The sequence below is a fragment of the Ixodes scapularis genome, unplaced genomic scaffold, assembly GCF_016920785.2.
Source record: "Ixodes scapularis isolate PalLabHiFi unplaced genomic scaffold, ASM1692078v2 PGA_scaffold4__175_contigs__length_147842914, whole genome shotgun sequence".
NCBI classification, from domain to species: Eukaryota; Metazoa; Arthropoda; class Arachnida; order Ixodida; family Ixodidae; genus Ixodes; species Ixodes scapularis.
Window position 1 is genome coordinate 129,078,814 of NW_024609879.1, and position 14,377 is coordinate 129,093,190.

Genomic DNA, 14,377 nt, shown 5'->3' on the forward strand with positions numbered 1-14,377 from the left:
GGACAACTTTCTGGGGCAGTTCAGCAACAACGAAAGCATGTTTGGGAGCCTCAATGGTGTGTAGACATGTAAAATGGGTTGCACAACATTTTTTTTTTACCTTAAGTTCAGTAGATACCGCTAAGATGTAATCCTTGACGTTGATAACTTGCAAAAACATCCATTAGTTTGCCCCTCCGCGAGATGGCAGACCCAGTCGAAAGGAAGAAATGAAACAGCTTTCCCCTCCTCAACTCGCAATTAGAACTATATATCAGCCACGTGATCTGATGCTAATATATACACCGTCAGTGTTTATCATAGTCGTACGCAGGGTTGGCAAAGCATAGAGCATGGGCTGATCTTCAGATATAGTTTTAGTTGGCCTATAATGCCCGAGCCCCACTAAAGCGACAAACAGAAACAAACGACAGCGGCAAGCCTCAAATCAGAGTATTTCGCGATTTGACAGGCTTTGTAGAATAAAGAAGGCTATGCTGAAACACGAGCATCATGCACACGAGGGTACCATTTGCAGGCTTGTAAACACTCATGCTAACTTCACGAGCACCGAACGACTCAAAGCCGTATAAAGGTACCATCGCGAGCATGCTGCATGTGTCTGAGGCCTGTCGCTGTCGTTTATTTCTGTTTCTAGCTCTAGTGGGACTCGGGCCCATTAAAATCTTTGAGTTGAACACGAGCCGTTACCCGAATGTTTGGCGATGCTGGTAGTCATGAAGCAGAGCATTTGAGTCGGGGTCATGACAATCAGGTACATCATGGTGTCACCTGACTCTCAGTGTGAAGTTGTGATGTCATGTGACGTCACGGTATCAACAACATTAATAGGTCTAGTGATGTTCTCAATTTGAATCGACTTAACGCGGTGAGGCACGTGACGTCAGGGGGTCACGTGATGTGACATTACTTGACAGCATGTCTTGACATCGTGACGTCACGTGACCATGTGACACATGTTTAATCATAGTGCCGATAAGAAAGCGCCGCAAAAACCCAGGATTTATTATACATTGCAATTCTGTATATGACGATTTGATCAATACGTAGAGGAATACACGTCCCAATTTTTTATTCCCAAATATTAAATTTGTAATCCTAACAAAAAAATTTAAAAAATACCGTGAACCGTTTTGAACCGGTTACCGTTATACTTTTTCCCGGTTCAGTTCCGGTTCAGTTCCAAAATGGCGGCGAAGATTTCGGTTCGGTTCAGTTCCGGTTCGGCTCAAAATAACGGTTCGGTTCCGGTTTTCGGTTCGGTTTGGTTCCGGTTCGACACCCTGCACGAGCCTGCGTTTGCCACAATGAGAGGGGCGTGAAATTTCCACGTAAGAGGCCCCACATGGAGCGGTTAGTCTAGAGTTCCTCAATATGCTTCCCCGAAAAAGAAGCAGAGTTGCGCATTTGTTTTCCCCGCGCCGCCACGCCGCTATTCGCCGAGATCGGTCAGGTGAGGAGCAAAGCATCCAGCGCCGTGCAGGAAAGCCACCCCTACGGTCGCTGCGCCGACCGTTACATTCGTTTCCTTCTCCTCCTTTTCTGTTTTCCATGCGCGGCGGCGGGCGCGGCGCCGCTATTCGCCAAATTCAGTCACGTGACGAGCAAAGCATCCCGGGCAGAAAAGCCGGCGCTACGGCCACCCGCCGAGGCTGTATGCGCAACTCTACTACTCTGCGTTAAGCGCGATCCAAACCAACGCTTCTTTTTGCGCCTGTAGGTCGTGCGGCTGCGGATGTGACGCATTTCGTGGCGTTTTTGCTGTTTCCGGGCGCGCTTTCTGAGTCAGAACCGTGCGCTTTGGTTTGGACGGGCGAAACTTCGGGCGAGCGCGCACGCGCGCACGCAGGCACGAGCGCACAAGCTAAGTGCAACTGCGACAGACTGGCCGGCCAGACGGCGAGAGAAAGAGAGAGAGAGAGATCGCGTTGTCATGTTGGAAGAGAATAAAAGGGGGGGGAGGAGAGGGCAGCCAGACGGCGAGAAACGCAGAGCCGGAACTACCTTGCCCTCCACCGATTGGCCGGGACACAGGAGCGCCCTACTACGTCACCGCGCGTTTTTGTGCGCGTTGAGAAGAAGTTGAAATCATCCAACTTTCTTGTGCGCGCCCGGAAGGAGCGAAGAAGTGGCGCGACGTCACGAAAATACGTCACATCCGCAGCCGCACGACCTACAGGCGCAAAAAGAAGCGTTGGTTTGGATCGCGCTTTACTCGATCCATTGGCGCCTCCTCGTGCTGTGTAGAACGACAAGCGAAGGTCCCCTCCCCCACTCCCCCCCCCCCCCCCTTTCCTGTGCACTAGTCGAAGGCGAAAGCTCAACACCGCGCAGCAGCTGCGAAGCGAGACCCTCCTCGCCCACTAAGATGCCCCGGGAAATCACGGGACACAAACCAGTTCAAACGAATTCCAGTGCTCAGAGATCATCGGTCTCACAGGTCATCACACTCACAGCTTGGTCATCACCCTCGTTCATCACGGTCATCACACTCAGCTCATCACGATCATCACACTCCCACTCATGAGTTTTCAGAACTTACACTCACACTCATGAGTTCTCACACTCACAATTTTCTGAGATTGGCGGCCTCACTTAAAGGTCCGTTCACACTCTTGCAACCCAGTACGACCGAGAGAGACCAGACCGGTTTTTAAGCCTCTTGCGACCTCTTAGGACCAGCTTCGCTGCGGCGCATCCGGTCCTAAGAGGTCGCAAGAGGCTTAAAAACCGGTCTGGTCTCTCTCGGTCGTAGGGGGGGGGGGGGGGGGACAAACCAGCTCTCCTCCCCCCCCCAGGGCCGGGGGGGGGGGGGGGTGCCCTTGGTATCCCTTGGGCGCCGCCGGCCAGTGTTTGCCCTATGCCCAGTGTCGGCTGTTTCAGGGGGGCGGGGGGGGGGGGGGGGGGGGGGGGGGAGGCGGCGGCGGCGGCCGGCCAAAACACACGCCTTGGCCCCCCACTCTAAGAACTGGGAGGGCAAGCGCCCCCCTTGCCCCCCGGTTGGTACGCCCATGCTCACCACATATCTGGCAGTCAGATGTAAATGTGAGTGGTTGCAGTCTTGATTGAGTTTTCCCGCGGTACGGCTCACGTATGCTAATAAAGTTATATCACCCCTACCTAGCTATGAAATGATACGCACGACGTGCGTCTCGCGCAAACAGGCATTTGTCGCAAGTTGTAAGACAACGCGTTAGGGGACAGGGGACTTTGCCGTTTGTCGTCAATGCCGGTTCAAAAATGTACTACGCATCGTTTCTCACAAGCACCATGCAACCATTGCTGTGCACACGCGCGAGGCATGTGCCATAAATCCCTTTGATGTGTTTGTCTTTGCAAGCGGAGTGAAATCTGCCATGCACGAGGAGCATGCCTCGCTCGGCCCTTGGAAGCAAATGGCGGCGCTGCACTGAAATGAGCGGCTCTTGGAAGCGAACGGCAGAGGAGCGCTCACTCGTGGCATGTGTCTTCCGCGTTCCCGCAACTTCCGTCCGAGCGCAGCCGAAGGCTGAGGGACGGTTCGCAACTTCAAGAAGAGCATTCCTACGCACCACAAAGTAGTCCGCAAAAGTAATTTTCTTAAAATAACTGTTTTGTGCGTACACATTGCACAACATTCCAGATGTGTACTTCTGACAATTATTTGCGAGTGTATGTTTTTATTAATATATGTAAATGCATGTGGTTTGGTGAAAACGCGTACATCGGCTGGCCACACGGCTGCAACGCTCGGTTTTTCTGTGTGATTTCGTTTCCGGTATTGGCCGAATCATGTGCTTCGCTGCTTTCCTCACCGAGTCGTTTCAAAACGTCCTTTCGCAAAGGCACATTTGGGCGTCAGGCGCGAGAAATCGTGATGAATGTCTACTTTCAAACCCGGCAGGTGACTTCGGCCGCGTCGTACCGCGAATGCGTTGTAAACAAGAAAAGCGTCTGGGCCACTACAATGGACCTTTTCCGAGAAGCGTTCTGCGCACGCGCGAGCGCCCGATGCCAAGCGGCGGAAGTCGGAACGAAAACTTGAGGAAATTCGGATTGAGCCTGTGGATAAGCGAGTAGAACAGGTAATTGCAGCATATATATAATAGACTACTTCCATAAAGCCCTGCATGCAACACGGCGCGCGTTGCACTCTGGGAACTAGTTGGTCAGGGAGGAGAGTGGTATGGTTTCGGTTTCGATCGACACGTCGAGAGCGTGGACTATTAACGGCCGCTATCTCATGTTTTCTGGTCCCGGGAGCGTCATTTGTGGTCTCTAAACTAACCTAAATGGCCAGGCCTCGAAGCTTTAGCACAAGCCCAAGACGTATAGCTTGTCTTAACACATGATTGTTGTATTTTTGTACTTGAGCCTTCCTGTTAGCGTTTCGAGGTATGTGGACGAGCCAGTGCTGGGAATCTCGACGCTGCGAAGCTCGGGGATCTTGTTTATGTACGAATCAACAAGCTGTAGCACCCAATAAGTACACATATATCGAGCTCGCGCCTTTACATTAGTGTTGTTGATCAAGAAGTTTGTTTGTTTCGTGCCTCCATAGACGAAATATTACTTTTTGCAATTACGGTTTTCTTAATACGCCTGAGTACGCAAGGCAAAACTCGGAGGCGCCATTGTAAAGCTCAATTTCAACGCAAATTCTTATCTCTTATCTGTACTGACGCGCAGCACTGCACGAAGCGAAGTCCCCACCTACTTCCATTTTACTAATATTCAACATCGCGTATGCGCGTAACGTTATCCTGCAGTCGTATAGGCACATTTGCACATACAAATCGTTGTAAGAAAGCAGATGTCGAGCACTTGTGTGAAAAATGTCGCACCGTTCTCCAGAATGTGCGCCGGACCGGCATGAGCCCCTAGGTTGCGCGCCAAACGAACGAAATTATTCAAAGCGCATTTGACTGTTACTTGTGGCCATAATATTTGTTATGTGTTTGCTTTCTTCCTGCCTGAGTATGCCGAGATAATTTCAGACACACCATTCAGGCACAGATCTTGGGCGTCAGTAAAACCTCGTCCAAAAAGGCTTAGCGAGGAGTAGGGGACGCTTGTTAGGGCCTCCGCCGTAGCTAGCCGATCTCAGCGTTTGCGAAAACTTAATCTTCTAATTATAATGCAATTAAATGCAAAGGTGCAAGCGAGCTGGACAAGAAAGACGAAAGTAATCCCTGGAGAAGGGGAACAAGAGGGACAAAGGACAAACATAAATCTCCAAACACAGCTAGGTGACTGGTGAGCGACCGAAAAAATCCGCCTGGTCCGGGTATCGAACCCGGGACCTCGGGTTCGATACCCGGACCAGGCGGATTTTTTCGGTCGCTCACCAGTCACCTAGCTGTGTTTGGAGATTTATGTTTGTCCTTTGTCCCTCTTGTTCCCCTTCTCCAGGGATTACTTTCGTTAATCTTCTATCAGCTTAAAATTTGAGTGGGAGATATATGATGACACGAGGGAGACATCATAGTAAGTTTGGTGCAGTAGTGAGGTCGAATTTATTGCGTTTCCTTAAAACTTCATTCGTCAACGCTGGGCACAACTTTGATACTCCTGTGAGGATGCGGCTTCCTTTTCGCTCAATGAAGTAACAAGAGGCAGACGTTTGGCAAACAAAATACGTGTAAGGCTCCAGGTGACCAAATTTCAGTTGTAGTTCACTGGTATTAGACGGGATTATTGAAATTGAACTAATGGTAAGGTGACTAAGCCACGTCTTACAACGTTTGCATACGCACTCATAATATCCGGTGTTTCGGGAACTAAGGAAAGTGCCCCGGTCTTCGTTTTGTATCGCTTGACTATGAGTGTATTGTACGTTCGTGAAAAGTCAGATAATCTTAAACGCAAGCAGAGCGTTCGGTCGCGGCGTGATAGCATGAGATGAGGCTGCTCAGTCGAAACCAAAACTGAGTGGCCAACTAGTTCCCAGAGTGCACTGCGTGGTGTTTCGCCGCGATGGGGCGCGTCGGTTTTGGAAGAAGTCCATTGGGTTACACAAAAAGAGAAAGTGGACGGAAGGAAAAACACAACGATTGGGTAGACGCCACTGATGCCCATCTTTAAGCTCGCGTTGGGCACGCGCCGCAGCTCGGAGAGCGAAGAAACAGGTAGCGTAGCTCCCATTACCGATTGGTAGCGCAGGTAGGTCACTTGCTCGATTTTTAGTTCGTGCAGCCGCCGCCTGGTGCCGTCGGTATGTGGAAAAGGTCCATTCACTGATACGCGGCGAAATCGGGCACCCCTTTACTGGCCGATCACATTGAACGACGAGAAGCAGGTGGAAAGCACTGCGCCTCGAGCTCTGGTTTATGCAGACAATACAAAGAAACATCAACGGCCGGGTCATCGGGCACCTTGCAATGTGTACTCACATCTCGAAACTATGCCATAAGACGAACAGATGGAAAGCTTGGACACAGACGCCGGCGGCTAGCCTATGTACTGACATCCCCTGTGACTAAATTTCAGAACGTGAAAGGGCACTTTTTAAACCTGTAGCAGACGATACCGTTGAAACACTGTAGCAGACGAAATACCCGGCGAGCTCGCGCGGCGCGGACGACCAGCGGCGCAGCGGAGTGATACAAAAGTGCAAGCGAGATCACGTGACCTATTGCCGGCGTGTGATTGGCTCAGGCCACACGTAGCTTTGGCTGCGCTCGGACGGAAGCTGAAAACACTCTGCTGAAAACGCGTGTGGCACGCCGATCGCGGGAAGACGCATCCCGCATCCTGAAGACCACACTAGATAGAGTACTGCCGCCGCGAATGTCACGTGACCGCACAGGAGGCCTCGCGCATTCTTGAAGCATTCGATTTTGCGGAACGCGTTTTCAACGCGATTGGCGCGCCGCGCGCGTTTTCTCGCTAGTGTGGGCGGCCCCTTACTTAAGAAACGCCACGCGTGAATTTTATCGAGTGTCTTTAAAAAGATACTTCAACGAAATTTGAAATATACCCGTCGTGTTCAAAAAAAGGTTGAATATGATCCACAATATCCGTAAATGAATATCGCACGTTTGTATTTTGAGCCTGGTGGCTGTATTTTTCGTTATAAACGACCCACTCTGGCAAGCGCTCGGAGAAGGCCCAGCGGAGACCACGTGACATCCAACGCAATCGTTACGTAGGTCGTCTCAGGACGAGCAAAGCTACGGCGAGGCTGACGTCGAGAGGATGGCCTAGTCGTTCCAGCCACCGAAGCAGCTGCTTTTGTACGAATTTTGAGTGACGGGTTAATCTTCAGTAATCTTGTAGGGGGACAATAGCGACTTCTGCGACACACAAAAGGCATTCTCGGGAAGAGGGGAGTTCCTCCTGCCCCTCTTCTCTCATCGTGGCCGGAGGCGAGACAACCTCCGTCACTAGCTGTCAAGGTTCCTAGACGGGCATTACAAGCGAGGCGGTAGCGACATCCACCAGGTGCTCTTTGCTAATCGTTTAATTCGTGTTAAAATTCCTTTTCGCGACTTTTTTTAACACGATATTGGTATGTTCGATGTGATGCTGCTCCTTTGAACACATATAGACCAAAAAATGAGCGCAGAAATTTCGTTAAAGTATCTCTTCAAAGGGATGGTAAACCAAAATTTGGATTAAAAAAAAAAAAAAAACAATGCTGGAGATGTAGGCGGGACGCTACAATCCGTACAACACTACTAAAAAGGCGATATCTCAAATGGACGGCCGTATTTTTGGAAAAAGAAGTCGAGATTGAACCAGGCCGACGAGGCGCGTGACCGTCAAGATACCTAGTTTCCTCCTCTCTTCGCTTCGCTCCCTCAAGGCCGCGAGGCGGAGAAGACGCGAGGCCGTTCCCTCTCCTTCTCGGAGAAACATGACGTCAACATTCCTGCCAAATGCGCCTCTTTTTTTGAAAAATACGGTCATCCGTTCGAGATATCGCGGTATGAGGGATGTTTTGGTGTTTGTAGCATCCCGTTGCACGCTTTTGCCACGTGCTTTTGGGAATCCAGATTTCGGTTGAGCATTTCTTTAATGGGCCAAGGGCGAGCGATGCGCCGCCGTTTGCTTCCGAAGGTTACGCGTCGTGCAATGGCGCCTTTGACGCTATACTTGTGAGAGAAACACAACAGAACAAGGGGCTTTAGTTTTCGATGCTGCAACTATGGAGTGTTGTCTGTGTGTAGCCGCTTGGCGTGTTTTTATATTTTAAAGTAACGAAAAATGTCCCAATGGCATGCAGTGCGTGGGCCCAGGACTCATGCAGCTCTTGCAGAAAGAATGGCGGAAGGAGAAATAAGGCGCGAGGACGTTGTTCTGAAAAGCACTAGGCACAAACGTGAGTGCACGGCAGCTATGATAAAAGCACGATGCTCGCACAGGTAACAAGCCTTACTCTTGGCAGTTTACCCAGGAATCTCCGATTGGGGGCGTGTTAAAGGAATTGTCAGTAAAGCCCCTCGATATGTTTGCGCTTGTCTTGCAAGTAGCGCCAAATGCGCGAGTGCACGAGGCCCATGTCTCGAGCGGCCCTTGGAAGCAAATGGCGGCGCAGCACTGAAATGAGCGGGCCTTGGAAGCGAATGGCGGCGGAGCACCCGCTCATGGCACGTGTCTCGCGCGCTTCCACAACAATGATTGGCGGTACTTGTAAAAAACGCTTTTACCAAGGGGCTTTCATTGTCAGGCGACATCCGGAAGTCGCTAAGTTTTTGCGCTGGTCACGTAGAGTGGGCTGAAATATGGCCAGATGTGATATTTAATTCATGAAAAAGAGCCAGAATATTTCATCAGTACGGAGCTGCACGCCAAGTGTCGTGGTGTCACATCAGGCATGGCAACGTAAGAGTCGCGGATGTTGACTTCCAATTTTGATCAGCATGGTTGATGGCGCGTACAAAGATTATCGTCGAAGCAGTGAGCTTCGCTCAACACCGTAAATCTTGTCTCTCTCAGAACGAGGTTGCTTTTCTGAACCAGCAGTCCAGAGCTGTCGTGGATCTCTGCCTTTTCCAGGCTTCCTTTCCTTTCAACACTTCTCTCTCTCTCTCTCTCTCTCTCTGGATCTCTGCCTGATGTTACGTCAGAGCTTCCGCTATTGCCAGCGAGGACGTAGTGTGTTTCGTGGGTGCAATCTGAGCAGTTGGTTGGGCTCTGTTTAACATTGAATTAATCGTGCGGAGGAGGATTAAAATTCAGATATTGTGCGTAAGTTATTCATAAAAGCAACGACAAAATAATTTAGTTGTTTTATTTCTGAAACACAAAATTTTACCGGACCTCTTTAAACATTTTTTTTTTTTAAGGACTTGGGGGGGGGGGGGGGGGGGGTTGTAGCATAGGTTTCTGTGCTTGGTGTCCGAAATTCGGAGGGATGTGACTGTGAGAGCAGATACCTTACTAAGGAAATACAAGATACTCCACGAAAATACATAGAAAACGTCGGCAACGGAAATCTGTGGAAACACGCGTAACGACGGCAGCGGTACCGCACCCGCGACCCTGTCAACCGCACCGGATTCTGAGGCATCGCCTTCACGCGTGCTCTGGTGGCGAGAGGAGGGGGATGAGGGAAAGAAGCGTCGCCAAATAAACCACTCCACCAGGGGTGGTTTATGGCGCGGCCGTCGATCTGTTTAATGCAAATGACGAGAGTCTCCTGTATTCCCATTTCCGAAATTCACTCTGGTCACTATCAGTATCAGTCATCATGTGAGGAATGGCATATGCGTCGTAGTAATGGTGGCCTTGTGGTTACTGTATATGGTAGACGTTGAAGATGTTCCGAAGCGGATGATGCGTGGACTGTATATTTGAAACGTGAGTACGATGCGACGCAGGAATGGAATACAAGAGTTGCGTAAGCGTTCATTTCCAACTCGGGTTTAGTCAGTCTTTTGGCGGCACATAATCGGCTCTAAAGCCCCTTGTTGTGCAAAGCTTAATCACGGCGTCAATGTGGATACGTGCTTCATTCTTACCGCTTGTATATGTGCATCACCATCGAAACCATCACCATCACCGCGCTAAGAATAATCTTTTAGCTCCACCCACAAGCGCACTGCGCCCATCTGAAGTGCCTCCGCCGTCGAGAAAGTAGTTCGCTAGCAACGTTGCTTTTCCTTCCTCCAGGAAACGTGTCTTAAACTACCACAATATTTATTTAATTCATTCGGGACATTTAAATAAGTTAGAATACGTTTTTGTCAACGAAATAGCTGTTTAGTAAGGAAAGAAAGTCATGTCCAATGTACCGTCTTCCCAATTCATTTTCTGTCCAAGATACTGTCTAACATACCGTCTAACATACCTCTCAGCAGTGCTAAGCCTCGCGCCCGCTTCGAAATTTTTGTTGGCTATAGCGTCGCTGGATTCTCACGTTTTTGCGCAAAAACTGCTGCAAACGCAAGCCGATACCATTAAGATTTCGTGGCGTAACCTCGGGCACGTAAACCACGGTGCAAAAAAGCAGAATAATTGTCACGAGAAACTAGCGTCGCGTTGCTAAGGCCAGCAGCCATGTTGAACTTTTTTTTTTTTTTTTTCAAAAGGATCGCGATTGGTCCACGGAATCGTGACGTCATGAAAACGATTGGCTGGCGTTTCTCGGCGTGGGATTACATTTTCCTCTGAGAGGCATTTCCGGTTTTTTCTTAGCTTGCAACCAACTATAGGCCTAACACACGATAACTTTCATCTGTACATTACATCATCACATAATCACCATCACTAAACACGGCACCGCGGGCCTCCTTGGTACGGGCTCTTGCCTTTCTGCGGTGCCGCGGCTCTCCTGAGCAAATAAAACATTACATAACATTACATTACAACTGAGAGATCCAGAAATAATTGTATGGTAAAACGAGACAGTCTGGACTGCTGTTGACTAGCGAAAGTGATGGTGCCCGGCAAAATACTACAGATTGCCGCTCGATATCCTTCTTAGAAACGGTCACTCACGTCAGCGCGACTTGAGTGACCGTTTTTCTGGTGTGAGTGTGAGTGTGAATGTGAGGGTAAGTGATGAGTCTACTTTAGCGCTTTTCCTGCAACAGGTCGATATCCGCCAGTAGTACGGCAAAAAAAGTAAACTGCTATTTGAGTCGGCAGATGGCACTGAATTTCGAAAACGGTCTATTATCACTGCATTGAAAAAGGTATTATATGTTTTCGCACATTGGAGATTGCCGATAGGAAAAGCGAAGATTTTTCTGAACGCTAAAGTCACAAGGCAAAACGAAACACTATGGGCCGAATTTCTGATGTATATATTTATTCGTTTGAAGCAGCGCGATCATATATAGAGAAATACCGTCAAAGTTATTTTGACGTCTTTGTCTTCTACGAGTTCGAAGCGCGTGCGGGGGAGCGAGCGTGTTGCTGTGCACGAGAGGAAAAGAAGCATTCGCGTCGTAGCCTCCCGCAGTATCTTACGAAGCGTACACGATGTCCAAGCCTACAGCCAAGCGGGGGGAAACAGCGGAGTCCCCGAGTTCGGAACCTCGTCGGAACGAGAACCCGAGTCCTGGAACACCAAAGACTCCCGAGAGACGGCAACATCTGAAGTCGAAAACGCAGAGAACCGAAGAGACTCCAGCCGCCGCCTTCGAAATTGCACACGAATGTCAGCCGTGCAAGGCCAGCTTGAGGAAGATGCCAGAATCGAAGCAAGAAAGCGTCACCATGGTGAGCCGGGAAGTGAATCAAGATCAGGATGAACGGAGTGAAGTCGCCGAAAAACAGCGACTCGCTGAAGCACAGCGTCCTCTAGCTGAAGAGCCGTGGCCTGCTGAAGGACAGCGTCCAGTTGAAGAACAAAGCCCTCTAGTTAAAGGACAACGTCCAGCTGAAGTTAAAGAAGAGAGTTCAGCTGATGAACAGCGTTCAGCTAAAGAACAGCAGTCAGCTGATGAAAAGCGTCCTCTAGCTAGAAAACAGTGCCCAGCTGAAGAACAACGTCCAGCTGATGAACAGTGGCCCGCTGAAGAGCAGCTTCCAGCTGAAGAGAAACGTCCAGATAAAGACCAACGTCCAGCTGATGAACAGCGACTCGCTGAAGAACAGCGTCCTCTGGCTGAAGAGCAGTGGCCTGGAGAAGGAAAGCGTCCAGTTAAAGAACAGAGCCCTCTGGTTAAAAGACAACGTCCAGCTAACGTTAAAGAACAGAGTTCAGCTGATGAACAGCGCTCAGCTGATGAACAGCGTTCAGCTAAAGAACAGCAGTCAGCTGATAAAAAGCGTCCTCTAGCTAGAAAACAGTGTCCACCTAAAGACCAGCGTCCAGCTGATGAACAGTGGCCCGCTGAAGAGCAGCTTCCAGCTGAAGAGAAACGTCCAGATAAAGAGCAACGTCCAGCTGATGAACAGCGACTCGCTAAAGAACAGCGTCCTCTAGCTGAAGAGCAGTGGCCTGCTGAAGGACAGCGTCCAGTTAAAGAACAAAGCCTTCCAGTTGAAAGACAACGTCCAGTTAAAGTTAAAGAACAGAATTCAGCTGATGAACAGCGCTCAGCTGGTGAACAGCGTTCAGCTAAAGAACAGCAGTCTGCTGTTAAAAAGCGTCCTCTAGCTAGAAAACAGCGTCCAGCTAAAGAACAGCGTCCAGCTGATGAACAGTGGCCCGCTGAAGAGCAGCTTCCAGCTGAAGAGAAACGTCCAGATAAAGAGCAACGTCCAGCTGATGAACAGCGACTCGCTGAAGAACAGCGTCCTCTAGCTGAAGAGCAGTGGCCTACTGAAGGACAGCGTCCAGCTAAAGAACAGAGCCCTCTAGTTATAAGACAACGTCCAGCTAAAGTTAAAGAGCAGAGTTCAGCTGATGAACAGCGCTCAGCTGATGGACAGCGCTCAGCTGGTGAACAGCGTTCAGCTAAAGAACAGCAGTCAGCTGATAAAAAGCATCCTCTGGCTAGAAAACAGCGCCCAGCTAAAGAACAACGTCAAGCTGATGAACAGTGGCCCGCTGAAGAGCAGCTTCCAGCTGAAGAGCAACGTCCAGATAAAGAGCAACGTCCAGCTGATGAACAGCGACTCGCTGAAGAACAGCGTTCTCTAGCTGAAGAGCAGTGGCCTGCTGAAGGACAGCGTCCAGTTAAAGAACAGAGCCCTCTAGTTAGAAGACGTCCAGCTAAGGTTAAAGAACAGAGTTCAGCTGATGAACAGCACTCAACTGGTGAACAGCGTTCTCTGGCTGAGGAGCAGTGGCCTGCTGAAGGACAGCGTCCAGTTAAAGAACAGAGCCGTCTAGTTAAAAGACAACGTCCAGCTGAGGTTAAAAAACAGAGTTCATCTGATAAACAGCGCTCAGCTAAAGAACAGCATTCAGCTGATAAACAGCGTCCTCTAGCTAGAAAGCAGTGCCCAGCTAAACAACAACGTCCAGCTGGTGAACAGTGGCCCGTTGAAGAGCAGCGTTCAGCTGAAGAGCAACGCCCAGCTGAAGAGCAACGTCCAGCTGAAGAGCAACACCCAGCTGAAGAGCAACGTCCAGCTGAAGAGCAACGTCCAGCTGATGAACAGTGGCCCGTCGAAGAGCAGCGTCCGGCACAATCCAATGTTGTAAACCGTCCCTCGTTACAGAGCAGAAAAATTTGGGTGCATCGGGCGAGCCTGGGTCTCCTCAAGATCCTGTTAGGAGTTCAGACCAGACAGTCGCTGGACCAGCCACCAGGTGACCGACCAGTTGCCAAGTCGCGATATTCGGGCACTGCCGATTACCAAGGTATATAGACAGTATGTTCTCCGCGCTCATCAAAGTCGCATTCACCGGGTGCCATGTTGGAGCGCTTTGTTGGCACTCGTTTCCTTTACTATATATGGCTTGTACCAACGTCACATCGGCGGCCATTGTCGTGGCCTTGCGGCTGAGCGCTTTCCTTATGCAGCATGCATTTCGTACAAACGTCAATGTTTTCTCACTAAGAGAAAGTGGGATTGGCCACCAGACCGGTGCTATGACGCCACGTGTAAGTCACGTATATAAGAGCGGCAATGCAAGCCCGACGTAAGCACGCGCTCAGAAGCAATAGACTTGGCCGTGCGCGTCCGCTCAACTCGTTAGCGCTCGAATTCCAAGGGCAAGTAAGATTGCCCCTACTTGCACCTGCCTACGCCCTTTCATCATGGAACTTGAAAATGGAAATGAGAATGTGGAAATGTCGTTTTATATGTCACTGCATTTATTGAACTCGTGCCAAAATTATGCGCGAAGCCTTGTTGTCAGTTTATATAATGCACGGGATTTTGTAACATAATAATAATAATTTTATTGCAAATGGTGTCCATCATGCGTTTTCTTACTACATCAGCTTCTGTCCACTCTTTAAATTTGTGACTTTTTTTTTTCTTTGTCGATATATATGGGTTTGTCTTCCCTTGCTATGATGCCTGATGACAATGAAACTGGAAACGGACA

At 49.7% G+C, this 14,377-nt stretch overlaps 1 protein-coding gene across 1 annotated transcript; it reads left to right on the forward strand.

Moving 5' to 3' along the window:
- The first annotated feature begins 11,409 nt into the window (after positions 1-11,409).
- LOC120842591 (neurofilament heavy polypeptide-like) lies at positions 11,410-13,525 on the forward strand. The gene is made up of 3 exons (XM_040502154.1): positions 11,410-12,714; positions 12,862-13,095; positions 13,310-13,525. The coding sequence occupies exons 1-3, from the start codon at positions 11,410-11,412 to the stop codon at positions 13,523-13,525; spliced, it is 1,755 nt and encodes a 584-aa protein (XP_040358088.1).
- The last annotated feature ends 852 nt before the right edge of the window (positions 13,526-14,377 follow it).